Source organism: Brassica napus, chromosome A3 (assembly GCF_020379485.1).
Source record: "Brassica napus cultivar Da-Ae chromosome A3, Da-Ae, whole genome shotgun sequence".
In the NCBI taxonomy this organism is placed as follows: domain Eukaryota; kingdom Viridiplantae; phylum Streptophyta; class Magnoliopsida; order Brassicales; family Brassicaceae; genus Brassica; species Brassica napus.
In genome coordinates, this window is record NC_063436.1 from 10,518,851 (window position 1) to 10,542,042 (window position 23,192).

Here is a 23,192-nt window from a genome sequence, read left to right on the forward strand (position 1 = left end):
TTTAATTTTGTATTAAAGAATCAAGTATATTTTATATTATCCATAATTTTAGTAAATTTGCTTATTTGTCATTTTTTTATTAGATTTTAGCTAAATCATTGATTTATTATTTATTTATAGCTAAGTCACTTATTTATTAATTTAAAAATACTCTTAATTAATTATATATATATATTAAAAATGAATTTTATTTTAGTAATATTAAATTTCTATTTTATATTAAAATTTAGTTAGTTTTTCTTATTTGTCATATTTTATTAGGTTTTAGACTTTTAGATAGGTTATTGATTTATTATTAATTTCTAACTGATTCACTAATGTGTTAATTAAAACAATACCCTTAATGAATTTTATATATAATTAAAACGAATTTTATTTTAATAATATAAAATTTATATGTTATATTAATATTAAATAATTGATTCTAAAATAATATAATAAAATTATCAAAAAAATTTAAAATAAAATAATTCTTATACATATTTTGTTGCTATCTGAAAATAATATTTTTATTATAAAGGTTAAAAAGATGCAAAAAATTATAAGTAAATATTATTCAAGAAAAAAACATTTATATAAAGATATTTTCTAAACTATTTTTAAGATACGAGTGTTTTAAAAAATTTAATACGGAATGTTTAGAACACGAGATTATGCTTATGAGAGAGTGGCTCGGGAATGGGCTTCGAAATGGATCGAATGGGTTACGAAAATAGCTTATTTTTTTAAACTCAAGCCTAGTCCGGATGACATGACATTTTGGTTGGTTCACAATATTTTAGCCCATGTGGCAGAGTTTAGAAATGAGGGATTTAGTCCTTTTTATATAGTAGGATTCTCTAACCTAACTTAGGGTTTTTAGAATGGCGTCAAAGGACAAGATGATTTGGACGGCTAGCGGAGAGAACATGATCGCTTCCAACATAGCAACGAAGATGGAAGCTATTCCGCCAGCGGCAAAGCATATGGTCGAGCTTTTAAGATCCCAGGATTCGGCTGCCAGAGAATATTGGACAAGGACGGTGGTGGTCGCTATTGGCGGTGCACTTCTCAAGCAGTGCGTAATGCTTCTCATTAGCGGGATCGACGCTAGTGTAATTTCAGATGCGCTTCACAAGACTGCCGCTAAGGCCGTTGAGATCTTGAACGCCATGGCTGTTAACGGTAATATCGATATTAAGTACTCCAGATTACTTGCTCCTTAATTTAGCTGTAGATTCGGTCCTTTCTGTCATGGATCCGGCAAATCCAGAAACAGTGGATTTGCATGATCATATATATAAAGATTGTTAAAGAAGCTTGGTGGGACTTTGAATGATTCACACTTTGTGAATGCAGGAGGTGGTGCTCCAGTGATTGAGCTTTCAAGACAGCTTAGTGCGTGGGCCAAGGTTCTCCATGGGATGGAAAGCAACTGTGTCAAGTCATTCGTTGAAGCCCTCGAGGCTATCCCTTACACTATTGACATTGTGACTGAACTCAGGAACAAGCATGCTCAAGGTCACATCACTAATATCTTGGAGGAGAACGTGGTTCAGCCCCTTCTTGTTAGCGCCAGCGGGATCACTTTCGCAATTGAAGTCATAACAAAAGTTTTGAATAAATTAAATGCTAGAAACAGCAGCTGATACTGTCTCAACATTGGCTAACATTATGTTATGGTATTTTGCATGTTTCTGTGGAATTGAAATTTTTGTCCAAATTTAATTAGCTACGGTTTTATATTATTAGATGTTAAATTGGCATATGATAAAAAGTTGAACTGGTATTTCTAGATTAAGCTAACTATAGTTTTATATATTTCTAAGTAAATTGAAAAAAAAATAAGAAAGGTATTAAAATCCGTAAGCTGATCAAGTGTATGTTAGGAGGTCATTAATTTCTCTCAGAATCCTTTTATATTCATATGTTGTTCTGTTTTTATCCACTCCAATAAGCAACACCAACCGAAATGAAATCAACTTCCGAATCAGTTTACCCTTTCCACGAGCATATGAAGTACTTGAATCCACAGCATCACTGGTACTCTCTGACGACCCTAAAAGAATCCAAATCAAATTAAATTGACTATGTTTTATAAAATTGTTGTTTGGTTAATTGTACTTGGTAGGAGTTGTGATCATGAAGATCTGGTTTCCATTTTAATGCACAAGTTCAAAATAATGTTCTGACTTGTCAGTGTTTCTATGTTTATTCGTTTATCATAAAATACGGAGTAACATAGGTGTCTTTTACCACTTTATTCCTAATAGAAGACTTTGAAACAAAGAAACTACAAAGATCATTACAAACAGACACAAAAGTGAACTATAATTTTTCATGATTTATCCATTGAATATATGACTAGCCTGTAACGTCATCAGTCCTTTGTCATTTGTCGTTTTTGCCTCATCAGTCCTTCTGCACTCTGTGTCTTACTAGCTGCTCGGTGATGCTGATGAGACTCTTTCTCTATGTTTTATGAATCTCTCTCTATAGTCTTGGCATCATTCTCCCCCTCGTTGTTCCATACAGTAGAGTCTGCCGCCGTAAGCTTCTTGTGTCACCGGCTACATCTGCGAAATATTTTGTAGCTGGTGCTGATGTTGCTCGTACATATCACTCTCTCTTTCTTCTGATCTTTCTCCATTCTCACTTGCTCTTGAAGTTGTTAACACCGAGTGGTGTTGATCTATTTGTAGTGAAAAGTAGTTTTTCAGACACGTATACTTTCATACATCGTGTCATTGTCACAAGCCAACATAGGTAAAGAAAAAAGAGCCTACCAATTACTAAAGCATGATATTCTAACCATTCTTCTGGAACACTATACGATGGTTGTGGTGTTATCTATAAAACATTCAAATCCACTAAAGTATATAATTTTTAATATTCATCAAACAAGAACTAAACCTTTGAACAAACTTTGAACTAAATTGTTTTTTGTTTTAAGATAAACTTGTGTATATATATAGCATAAATCTAGGATGAGAAAGTATGTGAATGATAATTATAATATTTGTTGTATATTAGAGTAACATGGAACACACAGCATAAAACATTGATCACAATTACAGAATAACATCGAGATTACATTCAAAATTTAAGTCAATGGACATTTGTCAAACCTAACTTGTTCTTCATCACTATTATCCAAGTTCATCATTCAGAATGTTTCAATCAAAATATGAAACAATATGAATATAAGGAAGAGCAACTTCCTATCGATGGACCATGTGTTGAGAAGGCAGATCATGTGTTTAAACCGGTTCAATTTTAAATTGTATTGGATGTAATTTGTTGCACAACTTCATCGTGAATACCTACACATCACAAATTTACATGATCTTTAAGATGTAGTATGGTATTAAGAATCAAAGAACATCAAACATATTAAAGAACATAGAGAGTTTCAAGAACTAATCAGGATCAACAATCAAAAGCATGAAAACTAAACAAAAAGTTTGACTAGTATAGACAATTTAAAATTAAACCAAAAGGTTACTAAAAGTAAACATCTTCAACAATAAGAGAAAAATACAATGTTTAGATTACCTACATTTTGGAATTGGCTATTCGTGGCCGACTTCCAGCTAATTAAAAAGATACTTCAGCATTGAATTAATCATGAAAACTCTTATTTTTTAATCATGAAAACTTTTTTCTTGATAATCTAACGATTATTCACACTTTTGAACTGAACATGAAATAAAAATAGATTTAAATCAGATTGGATTTTTTTGGTATTAATTAGCTGTTTTCACATCAACACAATAATAGTACAAGGTTCTCTCCAGAGCATGACACATCAGATTTTTAAATCACTATAGGAGTGACATGCTATTAACTGAAAAAAGTTGAACGTCCAATGAAAACATTTTATTAATACACATCTGTTTTGTTATCGACACATCACATGAGTAATATTTCTAAATTAAAAAGCCTAATGCCTGTTGGATTTTGACATTCTTTTCTCTCTACGAATGTGCATCAGGGTGAAGGAAATAATGGAAACTCAAGGGTATATACAGGGAAGATGCAGAGATGCGATTATGGTGGTGGCGATCTAAGGGTTTTGGGAAGGCCTTGTTATGCACTTCTTGGAGGATTCATCTCTGCATCTTATCTGAAAAGCCAATTTACTCGGTGAATTCATTTCTCCTCTGATTCTAGAAAATTTTGGGCAAAAGGCACATTACGAGGATCACACAAATGGGACTCAATACAAAGAGGAACACAAATCAAGTTTAGGTGAAAAAAACGTCAAGTTCAGGTGAAAATCCCAGAACTTTATGATATAATAATGTGGGTAATTCGATCTAACATTGTTATGTATGTTTCAGGGAAGCCAAAAAAAACTGTGGAAGAGTATCCAAGAGTGGCAAGCAGTTAACAAATGTGTTTGAATTGAACCTTTGATTAAACACACAAGGAGAAGGTGAAATCAAGAGAGAATTTGAAAGTCTAAGTTACAAAAAAAAAAAAATCAAGAGAGAAGAAGAAGTGGAAGCAACGAAACTTTCCACACAAGAAAAGAAGAATGAAGAAGTGACCAAGGAGTCACTTAGAAGAAGAACAACGAACTGTAGCAGAGAAGAAGCTATAAAGAAGAAAGAAGAAGATGAAGAAGAAGAGACTTGGCGTGCAAGAAACGGAGGAGCTAGAAGTAGACCAACGTGGACAACATAAAGTCAAAGTAAGTTACAACAAGAAGAATAAGAGTATTAGTTTCGTTAAGCCAACAAAGAAGAGTGAAGTGTTGGTTTAAGTCTATCTAGATAGAGTTGTTAGTAGATGTAAGGTGTGTGTAGTAGTAGTTAGTGAGAAAACTACTACAAGAATGTGTTTGTGTTGATGTAAGAAAATAATCCAATTCTAAAAAGAAAAATAGTTGGAGAAAGAACAATGTAGACAATTAAAGATAGACTCTCTTCTCTCTCTACAAGAACAAAGACAAACCTGAGAGATTAAAGGGAGTGTGAGTGTGTGCTTATGTGATGATACACAAGTAGAAAAAAAGAGAGTGAGTGAACAAAAACAGAGTGAGAAAGAGAAGAGCTGGCCATGTGTGAGTGAAGAGGCCAAGCCAAAATCACAACAAAATGTAGGACAGAAGTTGAATGAAATATGAAGATCGTGAAGGTAAAAATTACAACAATAAGACTACTCTGTTTTCAGTGTGAAGCTCATGTATGATTGATCACATTTAGAGGGTTTAGAGGCTCTACTTGATGCCATGTTCTCTCCTTGCTCTATCACTTTAAATTTAAAAACCAAATAGATGAGACGTTCTTGTCTACAATTTTTATAAGAATATGATTAGAACATTATAGTATGCTCGGGCAATTGAAGTGAAGAAAACAAACAATGCCAAAAATCAAGAATGTTGTTAACAGACTAAAACAATCTACAAACAAAAAAACAGTTTTTTTTTCATTCCATTCATTAAGATAAATATGCACATATAAATTTTTAAAAACTAATCAAACCTAAAAAAAGTAGGAGACAAATATCATCAAAGAAAACAAAACGAGGAATGAGCTTAGTGATCGGGTGTAGGGGAAGAGAGAAGACAAAAATGGAACAGTGGAATAAATCAAATAGGTTAAGAGAACAATGGTTACTGAATCAATATATTTTTTACAAGGGGTGATGATTACGAACAATGTGGAGGCTAGCATAACAAAAATCAAGAAGATGTCAGCATCAAAACCAACATATTTGTAAAGTTATGTTGCTTATATGTAACATAGTTCCTTATAAGTTCTCGTGGGTTTGAAGATTGTAGACTACCAACGAATCATTATGAGGATAGCCTTATCGGAATGTTTACGGAGGCAGCAAATACCCAAGTAAACGTGAAACTATTTTAAAATTTCTTAACAATAAACAATTTTTTTGGTAGCTTCCTTACTTATCTTTGGATATGATCTTATGAATTCATGATATTGGTGAGTTTTGCTATAATTTCGTGTAGTAGGAATGGTCGTTGAGAAAGAGAAGGGTGGACGATGGTAGTGACATATTTTGTAATGAACAACCTCTTTAAATGGTGTGACTTATGTGGTTTGATGAAAAATGAGTGTGTATTGTACCCATACAAAGTTATAGAATGATATACGATAATGGTGTGACTACACATTTAAAGTTATGAAACAAGCAGAGAAACAAGGTCAAACATTAAAATATCATTTACAAAGGGATCTTAAACAATCTCCAATACAAAAAGACTGGAATTTTCATTCCATTTATTAACAAAACAAAATATGCACATTTGAATTCCTAAAAACTAACCAAACAAAATATAATAGTTAAATAAATCAGCCATGTCAAAAACTGTAGAACCCTTATCTTCTTTCTGTTACTTAATAATAATAAAATTAGAGAATGATTTTAAAGCTAAAGAGAAGAATAAAAAAGTATTCTTTTAGAAAATGTTCTCGAATGTTACCTTTTTAAAGTTACCGAAATCTAACAAAATCAATGTCAAAATAAACAATAAAATGACCATAAAAATCACATCAAATTTATCAATGACTATACAATGATATTTATCATTCTAATAAATCACATCAAATTTCATCAATTCATTCTCTAATATTTTAGTATTTAACATAAAATGACGATAAAAATGTAAAAATATACAATAGTAAATATCAGAATAAAAACTTATAACTTATATTGATAGACTTATATATTTTTCAAATATTTTATAATCATTTAAATATAATAAAATAAAGAAAAATCCCGCAACATAGCGCGGGTAATTACCTAGTTTTATTAAAACTACAACTAAATCGAATTTCACTAAACCCAAACAATTTTATCTTAACACCCAAAAAACGAAAAGCAAAAAAAAAATTGATATGAAATTAAACAACAGCCGAATGTGAAGACATATTTTAATTTCAATCTTATTTCAAGAAACTGAAAGACAGAAGAAAAATATATAAATGAGCTTGCTAATGGGTCTATAAGCCCAAATAGTATTTTCTTGATCTAAATTTTTAATCGGCACTATGGTCTCTCGCCTCGAAGAACATTGAAACAACAAACATCTTTGATCTTGTCTAGCTCCTCGGCTCCTCCACTGAATCGCTCATCCCTTTGTTCGTCTCGTGTTTCTTTAAATTCTAAAGGCTAGACCTTTCTCAATCTTCCTATGATCGCTTTTAGTTGCTAGCATGATCTAGGATGATAATTTATGTGAGTGATAATTATTATATATGCAGTATATTAGAGTAACATTGATCACACAACATAAAACACTAATTGCAACTCCAAAAGAACATCGAGACTACATTCAAATCCAGAGGGAAAGCGTGTCATGGGCTTCAGTGGGCCGATAGGCTGGCCGTTTAAAAATATTACAATATGGTTAAACCGGTTTAGTCTTAGACTGTGTTGGATTGTAATTTGTTACAATAAGCATCACAAATTTACAGGATCTTCAAGATGAAGTATGGTATTAAAGAACTGTTATAAGAACACCGAAGATATTAAAGAACATAGAGAGTTTAAGAAACTAAACATGACCAACAATCAAAAGCATTAAAACTAAACCAAAAACATGGGTAGGCGTTGACATTTTAAAACCTTAACAAAAATATTTAAAAAAAAAATTCTTTAACGATAAAATAAAACATTTTTTTTTATTTTGCCGACAATTTTGGAATTGGTTCGCCATGGCTGGCTTCCGGTTTACCGAAGACATTCTTTCGCATTAATGTTATCATGAAAACTCTTCTTTTTAGTAATGAAAACTCTTTTCTATTCTAGAGATTATCCAAAAAACAAATTGAACTAAACCAGAAATAAACTCTTTTGATTTTGCTTCCTCCTGTTTTTCTAAAGAGTGATTTCTTGCATCTTTTGTCTGAATGTTGTTTCCTACTTTTACTGTCTGCAAAATGTTAGAAATGTTACAGTTCCAAATGTTCAGAAACTTGCTTTAGGCAAAATCTGTTCAGATGTAATTTCTATAGTTTAAGAGCGAATTTGAGTTCAATTTTTATATTTAAAAACATTAAAAAAATATTTAAAAAAATTAAGCTTATAAATTAATGTGTCTTCTTTCTAGCCCATTAAAAAATCTGGTTAGATATGGAACTATAAAAATTGAACTCAAATTCTCGCCGCCTCCCTCTTCAACCTTTTTCTGGTTTCTCTTTTGATCGGCGCGTGGCAGTTCCTTCAGCGCTGGCGCCGGTCAAAATCTCTTCCTTCGTCCTCTGCTTGCCTTGTTGCTCATCGGTGTGTGATTTACTTTCATTTTCAGAGGAGATTCGCTTTTACCAAATCGCTTTTGGCTTTCAGATTTAGGATGGATTTGGTTTCAAAAGTTCCGGATCTATGGATTGACGGTGTGGTTTAGCTACAAAGCTTTTTTACTTGAATCTTTTTCTAGATCTGTTGGTTATGTTGTTGTTGCGGGTATCCTTTGCTTCTGGACTGGGCTCTTTTTGCAGGTGTTGACTATCCTCAGTGAGTTTGATTTGGCTTCCATCTGTCCACTTTTATGCCGTTCATGGCCTGTTCGTTTAGATCTCGCGGAGATCTGTTGTTGATGTCGCTTCATACCTAGGCTTTCTATGATCGTCGTAGATCAAGCCGCTTCCAGGAGTGTTAGTAAGAATCTTTACTTGCCGGTTTATGAAGTTTTGGTTGGTGGGTCCTTGAGGTGTTTCCTCAGAGTGCTAGGAGGAGGAGTTTTAGCGGTGGTTTGGCCGAGGGCATTCCCACTAAGCAGCTGCCACATATGCTCTATCTGATAGTCTCCCTGTATTTGTTAGTCTTGTTCTAGTGGTTTGGAAGGTTAATTACTTGTTTAAGTGTGTAGTAACGTTTGTTCTTGTATGCTGCCCCTGTGTGGGTTCTAGGTTCCGGGGATATCTCTGTTTTCCTCCGGTTTAGTTGACCACGGAAGGATCTGTTACCGTTGGTGTTGTGTTGAATTCAACTATAAAATCTGTTGACGGAAAAAAAAACAACACTTGATTAATGGGGACCTACGTTGCATGGAATAAGAAGCAGATATGTGGAAGCAGAAGCGTTTGGAAACGTAGAAGCGAATTTTTAAAAATATTTAGGAAGCGGATACGTTTTGGAAGCGTTTATATATATATATAAATTTATGTATAGTTTTTAAAATCATGTAAAATATTAATATTGAATAGCTTAATAAAAAGATGAATTTATTATGTTCAAGATCAAATATTTATTATGTTCAAGAGCAAATATATAAATTTTTATCTTCATGTTTATATTCACAAACTCCATCAATGATATTCATAATTAATTAACTATTTTTTTTTATTAAACTAAGTTTTCAGTACGTACCTAATATTCTAAAAATTTAAATGTGTCACCTCTTATGTTCTTTAAACTATATATATATATATATATATATATATATATATATATATATATATTTATATTTTTTTTTGATTAACCTTGGGGTATCTCAGGCCCATGGAGAGGCTCAGACTAATCTCCAAAGGAAGGTGCAGCCCACGGATAGACCCTCTCTCCGGGCATTTAAATGGGCTCTAAAGCATGGGACCATATCCATGTTAGGTGACCAGGATAATTGTGACTTAGTTTCGCGCAACAGGTGGATCGAACCTGAAACATGTTGGTGCCTCAGCCCCGTCTCCTTACTACTATATTTGCAAGCATAATTCTTTATTATTAGGATCTTCCAAATTAAAGCCTTTTTCAAAAAAAAAGAGATCTTCCGAACTAAAAATAGACTATTAGTGACTCAAAGTTATTTAATAAATAAAATTGTGCAGAACATTAAATATATTTTATCTAATGTTTTGTTTATATAATTTTACAATATTAGTTCTAGTTCTAATACTGTGTGAGAAATAAAACCAAATTGAACCTAGATGACTAAAAGAAATTGGTTAAGCCTTAAAAATTAAAACCAAAAGAACAAATACGTGGACACGTAAGCTTCTTCATTGTGGATGTTGTTGTTTTATAAACCATCGGCCATTGAAAATACAGATCACGTTTCCGATTAACATGTTGCCGCTTCCAAATCAGAAACGTACGTTTCCTCCACGTTTCTGATCATCGTTTTTTGGGAACCGCGTTTCTGTTGTGATTCCAAGCGCTTCCCACCGCTTCCGGTTCGGAGTCAGGAATCAGAGCCTGAGTGGCGATTCCATGCAACACAGATGGAGACCTCTTCCAAAAGTTTTTCACCCATCTTACAATACTAAAAGGAAAATATGGTGAGCATAAAGAGTGTCCACATTTGCATGAAAATTCCAACCAATGAAAAAATGTTATTCTGCCACGTCACTATAGAAAATACTAATCATCATGTTCACTATAATTTTACTGATTTATATTTGTTTGATATTTCCCATAATTGCTAGCTGTTTTAAGTTCAATATATTGTTTTGGACTAATATTTTTATCAAGATGTGTGACTTTAGTTAAAACTATATCTCATTTTGCCTAATTGAAAAGAAATTCCATTCTATAATATGCCATTCTTTTATTAGGAAGGGAGAAAGTATTTGTTTTGAGTGCTATATTTAAATTTTACTCAATGTAAAAACAACTTGATTATATATGTCTGCATAAAGCAAGAAAGACCATTGCGTACAGTTTTGTGTTTTTATCACTAGAACTTTAGAAGGGAATACAATAAAATAAAAATCTCCGTTATGCCCAAAACAATTTCTGATATTGGCTTATTTGGTGGTAAATTAATCTTTCTTGTTCATTTTAGATAAACAAGTTACTTATGTTGTTGTAATTTGAATGCCAAAAGGCTTACAAAGAAAAACATGACCCATCAAATTTTTTTAAAAAAATTGTCTGTTGTTGCAATTCGATATTTAATTGTAATTAGAGGTTGATAGGAATCTAACGAGTACACCTAATAATTAATCTGGCTAACTTGAGAATGCTCTTGTAATAAAGTCATGCAAGCACAATTCAGACTTACACCTAAGAATAAACCAATCAAAACAACTCAGACTTAGAACAATTCATCAAAGTCAGAGAAACTTTATAAGCAGCATGATCCAAACAACACAAGATATGCAAACTGAAAAGTAGTGATCAACGGAGTACAAACATTTTAGCCATCCACACAATCTAAAACTCCAACAGCTTCAGACAACTACACCCTCAGATTCTTTAGTCATTTCCCCTCTCCACCAGAATATGAAGTACTTGCATGCTGTTGTTGTTGTGCTCTCAAAGACTCCATACGGCTCGAGACTGCCACATAGGCCTCATGTGCCGCCGGATCCCTTTGAGCAAGTTGTTTTGTGTACCATATTTCCACAGATGTTGCCTGAAAGTCAGTCCTCGAACTCATGTATATCTGCATTTCTTTCAAAGTAAAGTAACTTGACAGACACGTTATCATGCATTCCATCATCTTTCTCGATCCCTGGTCATTGTTGGTTTCAATATGATCTTGAAGCTCTTTGGTAACTTGTGAAGCCAATTTACTGGCCATAGCCTCTTCCTCAGCTGACAGATGGAAAGTCAAACAAACTCAATAAACATATAAGCAACTATGCATGAGCGCAGAGGAAAACGACAAGACTTCTTACACATGGAAAGTCAAACAAACTCAATAAACACATATGCATGAGCAGAGGAAAACGACAAGACTTCTTACATTGCAAAAGTGCTGCTGCTTCTTCTGCCTCATGTCTTCTAGCAGGTGCACGACGGAGAGATTTTTCCAAATATGCCTCACGTCCAAGCTTGTCATCCACAAACAAACTTGTATAGTACTGTTCCACTGCAGCAGACATGTGTGTCTTCATTTCTTCAAGCGTATAATACTGTGAGAGACAGGTTTTGAGGCTTTGAAAGATGACTTGGATTTTCTGGTTGGCGAGAGCTTTCAGATCACATTCTAACCCCTTGATGATTTCTGGAACCGGATCACCTCCTTTCGCCGGTTCAGCAGCTGGGGCACATGGAAATAAGTAAAAAGAAGTAAGAACAAGAGTCAAAAAAATGACATTTTTACTCAGCGGGAATCTTGAGGTTAAGCATTTTAACCTGCTTGTTTTTCTCGCGCATGAATGCCAGCAGACATGGCGGCTCTCTTATGGTAAGCCTCACGCCTCACCGCATCATTTCCAATGTGACGATTGAAAAGGTGTTCCGCCTGTTTGGCTGTTAATCCCGTTGAAGAAGTCATATATTCCAACATTTTTTCCCGGGTATAGAAGTTGGAAAGACATGTTATCATGCCCTTCATCCCCTGTCTGATTGTCTGGTTGGTAAGGGATTTTGATTCAAGAGCAGCTTCAATAGACTTGACAGCTACTGCAACTAAACTCCTTTGCTGTGGCCTCCTTATTTGCCTCATCTCTTCTAACAATTTCCGAATAGAGAGAACACACCTCATACACCTGACGTCCAAGCTTGTCATTAACAAAGAGACTTGTAAAATACGCTTCCACTGTAAGAAGCATCGTCTTCTGCATTTCTTGAAGAGTACAGTAGTTTGAGAGAGAAGCCTTGATGATTGGTATGAAGATGCTAGTTTTCTTGCCAGCAAAGTGTTGAATATGAAGATTTAATCCTTCAAGAGCTTCTACAACCACATAGTTAGCTGGTTTATCTCTGTGCAAAAGCTCCATAGACCCCAAGCGTTTTTCCATAAGGCTCATTTTTAAGGCAAGGTCTGAACTTCCATGCGGTATTGCGTGTGCTAGATCACATTCGGATGGTGCGGTACGATCTTCATGTTCTCGTATATCCTACACAAATCACATCAAACATTCAGATCAAGTAATTAGAATTAAAAAAAGCATTAGAGCGTACGGTAAAAAAAAACGGCTCTAAAATGACCCATCCACTCTCAGCTTTATGCCCTTCTGTTTATCTCACTCAGCAGCAAGAACTCAGTTAAACCCCGTTTGGTTTCAAGATCGATCACCTATCAAAGGACTTGTCTTCCAAGAGAAGCATACATATGAGAAGAATCTGCCGTTTCCGAGCAGCTTCTGTACCTATAAGCCGACAAGCACAACCAGAAACATCTACCATCATCGTCTAAACCAAAACGTGTCGTTGGGCCACTCCTCTCCACTTATCCAAGAAGAACGCATTGTTGACAACCTTGTAAGGCGTCTTTTAGACCACCAGCTTGGTATTGAATCCTGTAACTCCAATAGACTCTATTCATGACAGGATCAGCAGGTGGAAAGGCTTTGACAGGGAAGTCCATTGAGCGACATCTGTGAGTTCAAGTTCTTGGCTGAGTCTTGCAAGTCTTTTGAGCCGGACTCAGTTGTTCACTTCGGGGAACAGAGGTATTCTCCTTACTCAATGATTGACCGTCCGTTCTAGATCCGTGTTTACACAGCACAACAATGTGATTGGTACTCTCAACATCCAAACCAACACAACATCAACATCCAAGATTACTTAACATCAAACCTATAAGATACTATCACAAAACCTAGATTTTTTCTCTTCAAGATCGAAATCATATGAGGAAGAATTTTCTTACCTCGGAATCAGAATCGTGAAGCGACATCGTCGGAGAAAACTCGGCTCCAAGTGCAGATTCTGCAATGAGATAATGAGAATCTTAGTCTTCCTTCTTGGGCGGGACCAAAACTCGACAACTCACATCACGTACCTTGTTTTTTCGTCTTCGTCTTCTCTCTCGTCTTCCTTCTTTCTTGGGCGGGACTCGGAAGCTTTTGATTCTTGTTTATAAAGAAAGCTAACTGCTTTTGAACTCCGAAACTGACAACTCATCATGGGCTCGATGGGCCTGAATGTACAAAATTTAAAGTTTAATAGCCCATATACTAATAGGCGGCCCATTAAGCAATAAGGAAACTCCTTCTCCAGTTTCTGCCGGCGACGGGATAAAGTTGTCGTCGACAATGGATGGTTTGTCGCCTTTCCGTCGATCAATCCTCCACCGATTGAGCTACGATGACCCTTTTGCATCTCCAAACCTCCACCGCTGGCCCTTTTGCATCTCCAAACCTCCACCGCTGGAGCTACGATGACCCTTTTGATCACTTTAGTGATCATTGGTTAAGACGAGCAGAGGACCGGAAACCCTTCTGATTCTATGTGTTGATTTAGTCAGAGACTGGGTCAACTTAAACCGGTTTTTGGATTGAAGATTGGTGATAAGTCACACTGGAGGGCTTGAACTTTGCCACAAGGTTTGAGAGACATGTCATCAGATATGATTTTCGTCAGATATGAAAAGCAGAGAATCCGGTTTTATCAGCCAAATTATTGGTTAAGATGAACAGAGAACCGGTTTAGTTTGACACATACTTTGACCAAATTAACCGGTTAAGACCGGGAGATATCATTATACACATCACATGTAAACTTTAGGGAGACCAAAATATTTTGTTTTTTTTTTTTTAATTCAACATCAACTTTTCCATTCACCAAAGGGTTTGTACAATCAAATTGTAACCACAATGTCTCAACAGAGACTTCAACCACTTGTGATATGAGGATACGGATATAGTATCACCTAAGCTCACTCATTTGGAGCCTACATTACCCTATCACTCATCCAATCACTTAACCACAATGAGAACAGACTCCTTCTACCATTAACGGTGAAAAAGAGTTGCCTCTTCGACCACACTATTACAGGGACAAGACCAAGCCTGAGAACTAATACCAAACAAGGAATTCAAATTTGACCATAGCTGTATATAACTCATAACCAAAGCATTTATTTTGTTATAAATATGAAAACATATATAACTATTAATCAATTCACTCTCCTACGTTCAAGAAATCTTAGTTGAGTGTAGCTTTTGGATTAAACCAGCTTTGTTTGGATATAACTCATAGTCACAGCATTCTTTTGGTTATACGAATGAAAACATATATCTCTAAGCAATTCACCCTCTTATGCATTCAAAAAAACTTATAGTTGCCTGTGGCTTTTGGATTAAAGATTGACCTTTGCTTCAGCCTTAGCCACAAGGTTTAAGCTTAATGTGTTTGAACAAGGTTCCTTCAATGATGTATTCCTTCCCTCTTTCAAGTCCCAAGACCTTGCAAACCGCAAACAAAAATGAGCCAACCAAACAAATTCAATTCCTCAACAAAGAAGATTATTATATCAGCAAGAGTCAATTAGAGTCTATCTGTATAATCTTTCTTTTCTCACTGAAGTGTCTGTTTTTCTTTGCTAATCTTATGTTTAATGAGATGGTCCTAGACCAGCATTGAGCTCAGTTTACTCTCTTGCAACTTTATGACCCTTACAAGAGGTCTCTTGGTTGTGTACTAGTGCTTTGTCTCTAAACATTACCAATATCTTTTTCTTTTTTAATATATATATATATATATATATATATATATATATATATATTAATTCGACCTGTAAATAACGGGCATTCCATTTCAGTTACAAACAAAAGCTACCAAATCAATCTATTACATTCTAGTTCCGCTCATCCACTAAATCCGGTACGTTCCACTAATCCGATTTTCGACATCCTTAAGAATCAGTTGTTGTTCTCAACCATTGACAAAGATAACGGGAATGTTAGGTTCTCCTTGTTGCCTCGGATGCCGACGACTTCTCCGGAGTAGCTAGCTTCCGATGATGAACGCTTTCAAATTTTGTAACCGTCACTTCCGATGACGCACTTGACGAACTAAAGAAGTGGAGGAATCAAGAACCTTACCGAGAAGATGCTTGAGAGCCCAAGCTATACAGGGCTGGTCAAGAAAGAGGTACAGTGTCCACAATAATATATGATCATCTCGATAAATAGTTTGCTTGATTTTCAAATTGTATCTTAGAAAACTGCAACAGTCGAGTTTTTTTAAATATTGACTTACAACTACACTTAAGTTTCACAACCAGCTAAACATAACGCAAACTTACACTGCATGTTTTTAAAAATTAGCATCGATTCTATAAATGGACAGACCCAACACATAAGAAACTCATACAGACAATGCAACAAATGGGCCCACGTGAATTTAGTGAAAGGAAGAAAACTAAAATTACCTCACCAACACAATTATCCCCCAATGGCCCTGCTACCAAGCTTTTTTTTTTTTTGTCAACTGGGAATTTTATTAAAGGACTAAAGCCCAAATCGAACCAAAGCCCAACAACAAAAGAAACGAAAGGCCTAAACAATAGCCAACTATACATCAAACTTCTTGGACCGTCAGCCCAAAAAGAAAACCGTCGAAGAAGAAACCCGACAAGCAGTACCACGTGTTCGAACGCCCTGCGCTCAGTGGACACGCGTCAGACCGAAAGCCAGCTTGCTTCTCCCGGAGGCAGAGAGGAGCTACGACGGATCTCCGCCGTCGGCGGAGACAGATTAGTGAAGAAAGCTCAGACGGAGCGATCTTCTCAAGATCCAAGCCGCACACCGGATTGACGCTTCAAAAAACAATCATCTACAATCAACTCAACAACTTCGCTCATCCAGCATGAACATCGGTCATCTTTAATGATGAGAATAAGCCTGAAGATGAAACGACCTTAACCAAAAGGAGAGAGAAGAAATCGAAGCAGAGAGAAGAGAGATGATTGAGCGGTGAAGAGACAGGAAGCGTAAATCAACGACCGGGATAAACCCGGTGAGGAGCCGCCATCACCAATCGAAAAGATCGCGATGCGGAGACAAAAGTCGGATGTCCAACACCGAGAGATCAAGCGAGGACACCGAAGACAAAAGCCGGACGACCTCAAAAGGAAACGAGCGTCGCCAGAGTCAGATCCGGTCGGAGAACACCGAAACCGGAGATAAACAGCCGGACGGAGCCGGCGATAAACGGATCGCCTCTCTCTCTCTAAAAGATTTTAAAGAGATAAGAGAGAGAGAGGTTCCCCCAGTTCCCTGCTACCAAGCTAACATGCATAGCCTAACTTCATAATAATAATCCCATTTCTTTCGTCTCACCTCCTTCACAGATTCAAGCTTACTAGCATACAAAGCACTTTCTATGCTACACCCAATAAATCTACAACCCACACATAATACAAATATTAAAACCATACAACCAACCCTGAAGATATATAAACACGATACATGTTTTACGTTCACTAATACAAACACAGAGAAACCACATATTATGTAGGAGTTAAATGGATCAAAAGAAAACAATTTTGAACTCATTAGAGAATAAAACATACGAATCACCACCGAATGGATCAAAAAACAATTTTACATTCATTAGAGAATAAAATATACGAACCGGCGCGTAGCGCCGGGATACCACTAGTGTCTAATATTCCCAAGAACCAAAAATAATTTTGAAATAGCTTTCCTCCCCATGCTTGTCCTGAGCACTTGATTCCCGAAACCAAACCGAAGTGAACCGAACGTAGGGAGTTAAATTTCAAGAAACCGGAAAATAAATAAAGTTCCGTTTTCGCTAATGAACCGACATAATCTCAATATGGTTTGCGTCTATGTCCGTGCATTAGGGTTTTTACATGTTAAGAATGGCATAAAAGGGCAAGATGATTTGGAGGGCTAGCGGAGAGAACATGATCACTACCGATGGAGCTAGTAAGATGGAGGCTTTGCATCCAGCGGCGAAGATTTTGGTCGAGCTTTCCATATCCCAGGATTCGGCTGCCACAGATCGGACCAGGACGGTGTCACTATCGACATTGTTTTTTGGTCGAGCTTTCTATTTTGAAAACCTATTTTTTCATTATTTTATCTTCTTCAGAAAATGATTAACCATTGAAAAACTATACTAACTTATATTTATTATTGACACACTAAAGAATGTCACAATATACTGAAACTGAGAGAAAAAAATGTAAGAAGTATATACTGAAATATGTTATTTTACTGTATCATATTTACATGTTTGATTTTAGATCATAAATAATTTTCGGAAGAAAGAGCTAACCTAGTTTCTACAATTTATTACAATCTAACCAGGAAAATAAAGAAAGTCAGCATGTATCACTCAATTTTGAAAGACAATCAATGGACCGGTCGCAGCGAAGACGCTACGCAACCGGATCTTCTCCAGATCCGGATCTACATCCGCCGGGCCGAGTAGATGGGCCACGCCGGGTCACGAAGAACGGCCCAAAGGCTACTTCATGAACCGCACTCCTCCGCCACCGGGACAGTCGCGCAAATGGGAGGATTGGGAGCTTCCTTGCTACATCACGAGCTTCCTCACGATCGTCATCCTAGGCGTCGGGCTCAATGCTAAACCTGATCTTTCAATCGAGACTTGGGCTCATCAGAAGGCCCTTGAACGCCTTGAGTTGGAGAGGCTCGGAGATTCGTCCGATTGAGAGGTTCACTGTTGCCGCGATCACGAAGACTTGGAGAGTTGTTGTTTCGTTTTCGCTTCGGTTCAGTATCTTTGTGGATGATGATGAAATAAGTATTCTTTAACTGTTTAGACACATTACATTTCTCAAAGTTGATTTACTCGTTTCGATTAACATCTGCAATTTGATTGGTATGTTTCAAATGGTTCGATTTGACTATTGATTGTCACTTGTTTGTTCTACTCAGCTGTAAAATTGTAAGTAGCTATACTCTTATTCTTCTGCTAACATTCCTATAAGATGTTCCTGAAAATAGGATTCTAATGGAGGAAACAGAGATATCTTAAGCAATATTACCTTCTTTCGTTCCTCCTAGGGGGAATGTTATATCATTTTCCAGCAACAGCACTGTGGTGCATCTTCAGCTTAGACTTTCCTGAGTCTATAACCACACTCACATTCCCTAAACTATAGACCGTTGTGCATTCTATGCGGCTTGGGTTTCAACAGCATCTCCTTCTCCAGCGCACATAATTCCACAGCTTCTTTAAAACTCATCTCCTCACTGTCTCCTTTGCCCCTTCCTGAGACCTTTACACCGCTTGAACTGGATTTGGATCCTCTTGTTTGCTGAAAGCTCCTCCGGGAACAATCTTTTCCAACTCATAAACCAGTTTCTTATCTCATCAAAGTTTGGTTCTGAACACAGCCAGTGACGTAAAACATCCAACCACTTAAGATACCCATCCCATAACCCAATCAAACCGGTCTAAACTCTCGTCTCCCCGGTTTATCTCCAACTCTTGTAAAGCCAGCTGCAACTTGGGAACTATGCAAAGATATATAGCCTTCATGATACCATGGGCTGGATCAGTAAGAGCGTCCCAACACTGAAACATCCCTGGTAAAGAGAGGCAAGGCCAGTGAGCAAACAACACATGACAAGTTAGGATAGCTAGAAAGCAGGTCCTTGAAACGATTGCCTACTGAATCCAATGTTAAATTCCCACACGTAATCTCCCACTCAGTTCGGTCTATTTGTTCTACAATGTATACCAAGTTGTGAAACTGCTTCTGCTGTTTCTCTTCCTCCATTGTAAACATCTCCTTGTCTTGCTGCAAGCTCAAGGCTGATGATTTTTTCTCGTTACTTAAATCCCTATCAATCTTGTGAATCTCTTTTTTTTTTGAATGAATGTAAAATTTATTCAAACAAAAACAGTATTACATCAAGTGCTTCTTTGTTTTTATGAAATATAAACTTCCCTACTCCAAAATAAATATAATCTTGTGAATCTCATGCTTGGCTAAATCAACAATAAGACTCAAGTTGTGGTTTAAATCTTCCAAAACTGTTCACAAACCGTGGTTGCGGTCCTCTCATATCAATAATGATCTTCTGAAAACCAAAACCCGCTTCCTGATTCTTCTCCAGTAACCCATCTGCATTTTTATAAACTTTCTTCCTTGCCTTCTTCTCCTGAACACCTTGTCTAAACCAGACAAGTGTGCATCAACAGTTATGTATCTCCTCAAAGATTATTTTCATGGCACAAGGGAATGGAATCATGTCTTGTGTTTCAAGTTAAAGTTACCTAGTAGCTTTAGTAGTTTCTCAATAAAATAGTATTTTTGAAATCTATGTAGGGTTTGTAGGCGTTAGTCAGCGATAGTTGTAGTAGCGATCAAAGCATATCTTATGAACACTACTCCAATCCACAAAATTTCAATCTTTTCTCTGCAGAGTTGGTACGTGTTGACTAACACCAAAAACAAAAAAAAGTAACAATGGTTGTGCTCCTCGTTAAAATTAAATTCTCAAGCTTATGAGCGGGCCTTTGTTTGTTAACTAGTTGAGCATCTCATATCTTTCTTTTTTTGGTCAAAGCATCTCTTATCATTTAGAACCATTAAATTTCAAAAACGAAAACACAACTGTTAAAATGATATTATTTCATTGTCAGTTGTCTGGTCCTATATTGTTTAAAGAAACTTAATTAAAAGCCGAATCTAAGTGAAAGACATATCATGTAACGAGAACGTAGTAGTGGTCCAGTTCAAGAACACTTCACGTGAACTCACACCTTAGCCTTCAGATGTGTCCACACGCGTTCCTCCTTTTGTTTAATTGTTCAACATAGTTGTTTAACCTATCTAATCAAAACTGAGACAATGCTTAATTATGTTTTGCTAGAAGAAATGTAATGTAGAGTAAACGTCTAAAAAAAAAGAAATGTAATATAGAGTAGAAAATGATGAAAATAACTATCTAGAATGAATCTTAATTAGTACACAAATCATTAATCCCTTTCACTATTAAAAAAAAATCAACTAGTTCTTTTACAAACAACAACTGATTATTTCCCTTCCATTAACCCCTTACAATATGTGATAAGCATAATATCATCTACCAAACTTTTTGACCGAAAGTAATTTTACAGTCAAGAACTTTGCAAAGAAAAATGAGTATATATCTTGTTGATTATAACGAGTTATTAGATGTTGAGCATCTGCTCTTTTTCAATAGACAGCTTTATGTCGACTCCTGTCTCCGGTAAATGATTTGCATTCTCCATTTTCTTGAAACTTTGTTGTTGATACACTTGTCGAAGTCTCTCTATTTCCCTCTTCAATGATTCTTGATGTGCTGCAAATCATTATTATTTAAAAAAAAACGTTTTGTTAGCAATTCCCTCTAAAGAACGAAAATGATTGGGCGTGCATATATATTGTCAGTGCTATATAAATTAAAACCTCGACGAAAAAAGAAAAGGAAAACGCATATAAAGAATATTTATCAGACACACAAAGACATACATTGCATAGATGTAATTAAAGCTAACACATTGATCATACACATTAATCGATGTAAGAAATTAAAAAGAGGAACTTTTACTGTCTTTGAAGATCTTGTCTTGAGCTAAAGCAGCGATTCGTTGCTTGAGAGCGCTGTTGTCGACGTTGAGAAGCAGACGCTGGTGATCCAAGAACGCGACTCTTGGCGATAACACTGATACTTCCGACTTTAAAATCATTTTTTAACAAGAGATGCAAGGTTACAATCATAACAAATTGTTTAATTTTTTTTAAAAAGCTATGAGAGTGTAAATGTACCTGCAATGAAGTGATGCTACGTTCGAGCTCTGATATATATTGCAGTTTCCTCACCCTTGATCTCTGTGCTGATTGCCGATTTGCTAATATTCTGTAGAACCATTCCAAATGATTATTCAGTTGAAATAATTATTGTTGTGATCGCTGATGCTAAATTTTTACACTTTCACAAAGAAAAAGGTGACGACAATTTTCAGTAATGATTATTAACTTATTTAATTTTGTACATTGGAATATTAGGACATATACTCAAAAGTATAAATGTAAACTATATATCTATACTATTATTTGCGAATTAGTTTTTTGCATTCTAACTCTCATGTTAAAACTATACTATTATTTGCTAAGTGATTTTTCGTATTAAAGTTCTCATGTTAAAATTTAGACGATTAATGACCTTTAATGAATAATTAATTTCATTTATTTCATAAACAAGAATTTTACAAAATTTTGAAGGATTTTAATTATATAGTAGTACTTCTTTCACTTCCGAAAGTAAGATTTTCTAGAGTTTATTCTTGTTCCACAAAAATAATTTTTAAGGTACTTATGTATACTTTTGAGAAACATTGTTGAATTGATTAAATTTTATTAGTGAATAATTATTGTAAAATATATTGAAAAATAAATAATTAAATAGTAAACATTAAATATATTCTTAATAAATTTGAAAGTTCTAGAAAATCTTACTTTGGGAAGTATAATTTAAGAGGCTTAAGTTTAGTAACTTCAAATAATAATGAGCCGAATCTCAGTTAAAATTTGTACGTGCATGCATGATCTTCGGTTTTGCAGTATAATACCATGATTATGAATAAAATTTTACCTCTTAACCCTTTTGGGATCAATAATTCTGTTGCTGGAGCTATCGCCGGAGTTGTTACTCGACGCCGTACCGTCCTCAGGCTCCGTCTTGCATTGGCTCCGGACCTCGTCGTTACGGTTGTTATTAGTATCTTTCATATAATGATCGGACGGCGGTTCTTCATCGTCGTTAAAGCTCTTATGATCGGCCTGCGTAGATGTGTTCAAGGAACAGCCACTGGGCCCCACATTCTTGTTGTTATGGGAAGGATTATTACGTAAGTCATCGTCGTCCTCCGTGAACATGGACATGAACTGCTCATCGTCGAACTTAACGAAGTTGTGTTCTTCCATATTGCTTGTGACGATTGGAGCTTCGAGGAAAGCGATGGAATCGCTTATAGAACGACGGTGATTGCCGCGGCGACACGCTGAGAAGTCTAGGAACTCATCCACCCATGATGGGTTTTGTACGGCGGATGACGCGGCTACGGTGGAAAAATGAGAGAGTTTTTGGGAAAAGTCAGGCCAATGTGGTGTCATGTTGGGGATTTTAGGAGGGAGTTGTGCCATTGAAAAGAAGAAAAACAAATCTGAATTTACAAGATTTATGGAGAAAAAATAGAAGAGAAAACCTTAATTAATTACAAGAGAAACTAACGTTAAACCCAAAACATAATAACAAAAACCTAAAAGGAAAACAAAGGAAAGAAAAAACGAAATTTGAACCAAATGGAAAGTGGAATAAGATCAACGTCCTAAACCATATATAGGAAACATAAAAAGAAAAAAGGAAGGACGAGAGGAAGAAGGGAGAAAACGGAAATGAGTAACCAAAATGGCTATGTTTAACGAATGGTAGTTATATTAAGGAGATATATAGATAGGGTGAATGAATGAGATATATATAAATGTGAAAAGATGAGGAAAGAACATAATACTGTTTGTGATATATCAAAGTGTTTTTATTATCTTGTAGTAGGGTCACATGGGAGGAAGATTGAGATCAGACAGCTATTAAACAGCT

At 35.7% G+C, this 23,192-nt stretch overlaps 4 protein-coding genes across 5 annotated transcripts; 2 read left to right on the forward strand and 2 right to left on the reverse strand.

The window, feature by feature from the left end:
- Positions 1-575: 575 nt before the first annotated feature.
- Positions 576-6,647, forward strand: LOC111214590 (T-complex protein 1 subunit delta-like). Its single transcript, XM_022717563.2, has 2 exons — positions 576-1,164; positions 1,339-6,647. Exons 1-2 carry the CDS (start codon positions 864-866, stop codon positions 1,626-1,628), a joined length of 591 nt encoding a protein of 196 aa, XP_022573284.1. The 5' UTR covers positions 576-863; the 3' UTR covers positions 1,629-6,647.
- A 4,310-nt stretch (positions 6,648-10,957) lies between these two features.
- Positions 10,958-14,199, reverse strand: LOC106428106. 2 transcript variants are annotated; one of them, XM_013868854.3, is made up of 5 exons: positions 13,622-14,199; positions 13,490-13,548; positions 12,028-12,734; positions 11,636-11,932; positions 10,958-11,484 (listed from the first exon to the last, which is right to left on the reverse strand). In XM_013868854.3, the coding sequence occupies exons 3-5, from the start codon at positions 12,401-12,403 to the stop codon at positions 11,147-11,149; spliced, it is 1,011 nt and encodes a 336-aa protein (XP_013724308.1). In that variant the 5' UTR covers positions 12,404-12,734; positions 13,490-13,548; positions 13,622-14,199; the 3' UTR covers positions 10,958-11,146. The 2 variants fall into 2 exon arrangements, with proteins under 2 accessions (XP_013724308.1, XP_048631751.1); XM_048775794.1 differs by lacking the exons at positions 13,490-13,548; positions 13,622-14,199 and adding an exon at positions 12,799-13,476.
- Positions 14,200-17,938: 3,739 nt separating this feature from the next.
- On the forward strand, positions 17,939-18,489 carry LOC106428139 (the record flags this gene model as incomplete). Its single annotated transcript, XM_013868884.3, has 1 exon — positions 17,939-18,489. A coding segment is annotated over one exon (330 nt), but the record flags the coding sequence as incomplete, so codon positions are not given.
- Positions 18,490-20,532: 2,043 nt separating this feature from the next.
- LOC106428101 (basic leucine zipper 34-like) lies at positions 20,533-23,099 on the reverse strand. Its single transcript, XM_013868847.3, has 4 exons — positions 22,188-23,099; positions 21,362-21,452; positions 21,144-21,270; positions 20,533-20,894 (listed from the first exon to the last, which is right to left on the reverse strand). The coding sequence occupies exons 1-4, from the start codon at positions 22,736-22,738 to the stop codon at positions 20,743-20,745; spliced, it is 921 nt and encodes a 306-aa protein (XP_013724301.2). The 5' UTR covers positions 22,739-23,099; the 3' UTR covers positions 20,533-20,742.
- Between the last annotated feature and the right edge of the window lie 93 nt (positions 23,100-23,192).